The 6,000-nt window shown below is 37.8% G+C and overlaps 1 protein-coding gene across 1 annotated transcript in view; it reads left to right on the top strand.

Annotated features, from left to right (window-relative positions):
- The window catches only part of PLD5 (phospholipase D family member 5), an 864,342-nt gene that overhangs the window by 477,915 nt on the left and 380,427 nt on the right, over positions 1 to 6,000 (top strand). Inside the window, exon 4 of the mRNA XM_007954513.1 lies at positions 4,788 to 4,899. Within this exon, the coding sequence (XP_007952704.1) occupies positions 4,788 to 4,899 (112 nt within the window). The remainder of the gene's footprint in view (positions 1 to 4,787; positions 4,900 to 6,000) is intronic.

Below are 6,000 nucleotides of genomic sequence, written 5' to 3'. Positions count from 1 at the left end.
ACCAAGGAGGATAATCAGGTGGCCAGCAAATGCATGAAGATATATTCATGATCATTGGCCATCAGAGAGATGCAAATCAAAACAACAGTGAGATACCATCTCACCCCAGCACTGATGGCAAGGTTCAACAAGACAGAAAATAACAAATGCTGGTGGGGATGTGGAGAGATTGGGACTCTCATACACTGCTAGTGGGACTGTAAAATGATACAACCACTGTGGAAAGCAGTATGGCGATTCCTTAGAAAGCTGGAATTGGAGATACCATTTGACCCAGCAACTCCAATACTAGGTATATATTCTAGAGAGGTGAGAGCCAGGATAGGAACAGATATATGCATACCCATGTTCATCACAGCACTATTTACAATAGCAAAAAGATGGAAACAACCTGCCCATCAATGGAAGAGTAGATGACCAAACTATGGTACATATACACAATGGAATGCTATGCAGCACTAACGAATAATGTAGAGTCTGCAAAATACCGCATAATATGGATGAACTTGGAGCACATTATGCTGAGTGAAGTAAGTCAATCACAGAAGGACAAATACAGTATTAGTTCATTGTTGTAGATGGTCAAGGAAAGGTTTATATATGGAGGGAAACTTTCTTTGTTGGTTGCTAGAGGTGGGGGGGGGAAGGGGAGGGAACACTGCAAAAAAAAAAAAAGGGAAATCAAAGGCATCCAAATTGGTAAGGAAGAAGTCAAACTATCCGTATTTGCAGATGATATGATCATATACATAGGAAACCCAAGAGATTCAGTTTACAAAAAAAAAAAAAAGAAGAAGACTGGAACTAATTAAGAGATTTAGCATAGTGGCGAGATACAAGATCAATATCCAAAAATCACTGCTCTTCTCCAGCAAAGAGATTGCTGAAAAAGAAATAAGGAAATGAATATCATTTACAATAGCTATCAAAAAAATAAAATACTTGGGAATAACTCTTACCAGGGACACAAAAGATCTGTACAAAGAAAACTAAAAAAGACTACTTCAAGAAACCATAAGAGAGCTACATAAATGGAAGAACATACTATGCTTGTGGATAGGAATATTTAACATTGTGGAAATGTCAGTTCTATCCAAAGCAATCTATACATTCAATCCAATCCCAATCCACATCCCATCAACATTCTTTAAGGAGATGGAAAACCAATCATTAACTTTATATGGAAAGGAAAGAGACCTTGAATAAGCAAAATATTATTGAAGAAGAATAACTTAGTAGGAGGTCTCATACTCCCAGATCTCAAAACCTACTATACAGACATAGTAGTCAAAATAACCTAGTATTAGTAGAACAACAGACACTAGACCAATGGAATAGAATTAAGAACCCAGAAATAAATCTGATCTGTGGTCAGCTGATCTTTGACAAAGGGCTGAAATCCATTAAATGAGGAAGAGATTGTCTTCCTCATTAAATGAGGAAGAGATGGTGGCAAAATTGGATGTCCATTTGCAGAAAAATGAAACAAGATCTTTACTCAAACCATACACAAAAACTAACTCCAGATGGATCAAAGACTTAAATACAAAAACTAAAACTATAAAGTTCCTTAAGGAAAAAAATAGGGCCAAATTTAGGGGCCCTGCTATATGGCATGAATAGACTATCAGGCATACCCCAAAATGCACAAATAGCAGAAGAGAAACTAGATGAATGAGACCTTCTAAAAATCAAAATTTTATGTGCTTCCAAAGACTTCTTCACAAGAGGCAGAAGAGAACTTACAGATTGGGAAAAAGTATTTAGGAATGACATATCTGACAAGGGACTTATCTCTAAAATTTATAGAAGACTCCAACACCTCAACAACAAAAAGACAATAATCTAATTAAAAAATGGGCAGAAGACATGAATAGACACTTTATCAAAGAGGATATTCAGGCGGCCAACAAACACATGAAGGAATGTTCATGATCATTAGCCATTAGAGAGAGGCAAATCAAAACAACAATGACGTACCATCTTGCCCCAGCACTAGTAGCAAAATTCAAGACAGAAAATAACAAATGCTGGCGAGGATGTGGAGAGATTGGTACTCTTAAACACTGCTGGTGGGGACTGTCAAATGATACAACCACTGTGGAAAGTAGTATGGGGATTCCTTAAAAAGTTGGAATTAGCAATACCATTTGACCCAGCTATTCCATTACTAGGTATATATCCTAAAGAAGTGAGAGCCGGGACAAGAACAGTCATATGCACACCCATGTTCATCACAGCACTATTTACAATAGCCAAAAGATGGAAACAACCTAGGTGGCCATCAACAGAAGAATGGATAACCAAACTATGGTACATACACCCAATGGAATATTATGCAACCCTAAAGAATAACATAGAATCTGCAAAACACTGCATAATGTAGATGAACTTGGAGGACATAATGTTGAGTGAAATATGTCAATCACAGAAGGACAAATATTGCATTAGTCTGTTATTGTAAAAAGTCAAGGAAAGGTTTATATATGGAAGGAAGTTTTCTTTGTTGGTTACCAGTGTTGTGAGGGGAGGGGAGGGAACACTGCTAGATAGATAGAGACAAGTACTGATTTGGGTAAAGGGAAGGGCAATATCCCAAATGTGAATGATCAACAAGGTGGCATTGAGGAAGAGAAAGACATAAAGAGATGCATGGAAGATACAGATTACAAAGATGAACACTTTTGCACTTACAGTATTACATTGTCAGTGATGGACAACATTGATCTACGGGTGGATAGATGGGTGGACAGGCTGAACAATTAGGTACATCTGTGTGTGGGGAAATATGCCCATGACCATGTATAGAATTGGCAGACAATGTTTCCACAAGTGTCTTTGTGTGTTCTGTATGAATTTTCAGATATGTAGTAGAGCTGACAAGAGACAAGGTTGTAGTCAGTTTTTGGTCAAAGCCAGCTGCCTGGAGGGAGTGAGTAGTTGGACCTGTGGGCTTGGGACTATGGTCCCAGGAAACATCAAGCTCAATTAGCATAACATACTACACAAAAACATTGTTCCACATCCTACTTTGGTGAGTAGTGACTGCGATCTTAAAAGCTTGCAAGCAACCTTCTAGATGCAATGATGGGTCTCTCCTCACCCAGAACAAAGAAGAGTGAAGGAAATACATGGAAACAATTAGTCCAAGGGACTGGTACACCATGCCATCCTCAGCCTATATGACTATGAGACTAGAAAACTAGATGGTGCCCAGTTACCACTGTCAACCACTGGGAGGGGTATCTATGTAGAAGATCCTGGATAGAGTGAGAGAACAATGTGGAACAAAACTCAAAATCATGAAGAAAAAGAGACCAGGTTTGCTGGTCTGATACAGCCTGATGGAACCCCTGAGTCCATGGCCCCTAGTTGCCCCTTAAATCTGGAATTGAACCCACTCCTGTGGCTTCCAGCCAAATAAAAGACAGACATATGAGCTGAACATTTACATTAGGTAGATACACTCCATGGAGAGATCAATTATGGGAGACTAGAAGGGCTGTGTATGCACAGGGAGACAGCTTGGGTGGCAGGAATGCATGGGAGGGAAGGACACAGGGGAAAGGTAACTATTGGGAAGAATTGCATTGTGGGAGCAGTCAATGTCATGATACAAAGTGTATATGAACTGCTGTAAGGAAAATGAATTTGCTCTGTAAACTTTCACCCAAATAATAATGAAAATTGAAAAAAAAATCTGAACTAGTTATGGAAATCTTGTAAGGAAAACCTTTCAGTTTTTTGTTTTTGGGAAGAATTATAAATTCCTAGAGAGGATATTTTGTTGTTGTTGTTGTTGTTATGTGCCGTCGAGTCGGCCCCGACTCATAGCGACCCCTCCTTGGGTTTCCGAGGCAGTATCACTACAGAAGTAGGATTGCCCAACCTTCCTTCCGAGGAGTGGCTGGTGGGTTTGAACCGTCAGCCTTCTGGTTAGCAGGCAAGTGACTTAACCACTATGCTACCAGAGCTCCTTAGCTCCAGTCAATAAAACAAGTTTTAAACAAGAAGATAAATTCAGACAAATCCCTGGTCAATAATTATGATTTACCCTTGTTGTTGTTGTTGTTTGCCGTCGGCCCCGACTCATAGCGACCCCTCCTTGGGTTTCCGAGGCAGTATCACTACGGAAGTAGGGTTGCCCAACCTTCCTTCCAAGGAGTGACTGGTGGGTTTGAACCGCCAGCCTTCTAGTAGAGCAGTCAAGTGCCTTAGGCACTATGCTACCAGTACCCTACAATAGTGAATACTTAAAGAATATTTTTTATTAACTCTTTTAATCCTCCCATAAAGCTTCTTATGTAAATACTGTATATTACAATATACAGTATGCATTTTACAAAGGATGAAACTGAAGATTAGTGAGCTTAAGAAATACAGCTTGTAGTTTGGAAAACCAGCTGGAATCTAGGTCTCTCTGGACAAAAGCATGACTATTTAATATTCTCTACTGCCTCTTTTATATGTAAATAAATTCAGAGTTCTTGAAAAAGTAAGACAAGGGTGATTTGCATTGTATCCTAAGAACTATTATTGTGATAATTTTTCAAATGATAGAGGAATTTTGAGAAAAGATATGAGATAATCTGTGTTTGTGCTGCTACTCTGTTTGTATATACTCTTTTGAAAGAATTTCATAAATTCTCCATGAATACTAATTGTTGGAATGCTTGCCTTTTAAAATTTGAATGACTACATTTAATTTTAATGAGTTTATTGCTACCTACTGAAGATAGTAAATATTGAGGTTTTCTGATTTTTTTTTCTCTGAACATTTTTTCTAGGGTCAGCGCCTTTTTGAAAAGTTGCTCCAACTGACTTCACAGAATATTGAAATCAAGCTAGTGAGTGATGTAACAGCTGATTCAAAGATATTAGAAGCCTTGAAATTAAAGGGTAAGGCCAAGGTTGATATGTTCCTCTACCACTGGGTATTCTATTAGGATACCTTTAATTTCACTTAAAACAATTTATAATTTCTTAATAATCAAAATATTTCAGTACACTTCTTATTTATCCTTTGAAAAGTAGCCTGATTGAAACTTTTAAATGAGATAATTTATTCATCAGCAGGACCAGGATTTTTAAAATAGTGTTGTTGCATATTAGTTTAGGCAATATATTATACTGGCCCTTACATGATCATTAGCGTGAAGGAAGAATCTTTCTCTCTCAACACTTCACTGATATGATTAGAGAAATAGCCCCTTCTCATCGAGCAAACATTGGATTTGTTTTTCTCTTGCACATCAAAAGACAATCCTCTCTTTGGAATGTAATTTTTAAAAATAATATATAGTTAGATCTAGACATCTGTGAAGCATGGCTTAATTCTCAACTTCTAAGACAGTTTCATTGGAGGGCATCATTTATACTGCCAATTTGTGATTCATCACACAACCTCATGAAGACTGAGAATAAATGTGAAATAATGTTCTTCATTTTACTGTAACTTGCACTAACTGAACTCTCACTTCTGAACAGTTTTTATTTATTTGTAAACATTTTTACCCTGAATTTACTATCTGAGATGAAACCCACCCTAAGGAATCAAGGGGTCCACAGGAGAGGAGGAGGAGCTGGCTTCCATGAGTCTCACTGCTTCACATGTGCCATAACCTCTCACATTGTGTTATTAAACCTATTGTGTAAAAAAAAAGAAAAAGAAAAAGAAAATATTGTGCTAAAATATATAACTCGGAAGGAAGGTTGGGCAATCCTACTTCCGTAGTGATACTGCCTCAGAAACCCAAGGAGGGGTCGCTATGAGTCGGGGCCGACTCGACGGCACATAACAACAACAACAACAACAACAACAACAAAATATATAAATAACAAAACATTTCCCAATTCAATAATTTTTAAATGTACTATTTAATGATATTGGTTACTTTCATCATGCTGTGCAACCATCACAACTATCCATCTCCAAATTATTCTACCACCATTAACAGAAAGAAACTCAGTGCTCGCTGTATTGTTTCTCTAGTGCTGATG

The sequence above is a fragment of the Orycteropus afer genome, unplaced genomic scaffold (assembly GCF_000298275.1).
Source record: "Orycteropus afer afer isolate SDZICR_OR568_19922 unplaced genomic scaffold, OryAfe1.0 scaffold00463, whole genome shotgun sequence".
NCBI classification, from domain to species: domain Eukaryota; kingdom Metazoa; phylum Chordata; class Mammalia; order Tubulidentata; family Orycteropodidae; genus Orycteropus; species Orycteropus afer.
Note: the sequence above shows the minus strand (reverse complement) of the source record. Positions and strands in the feature narration are given on the sequence as shown.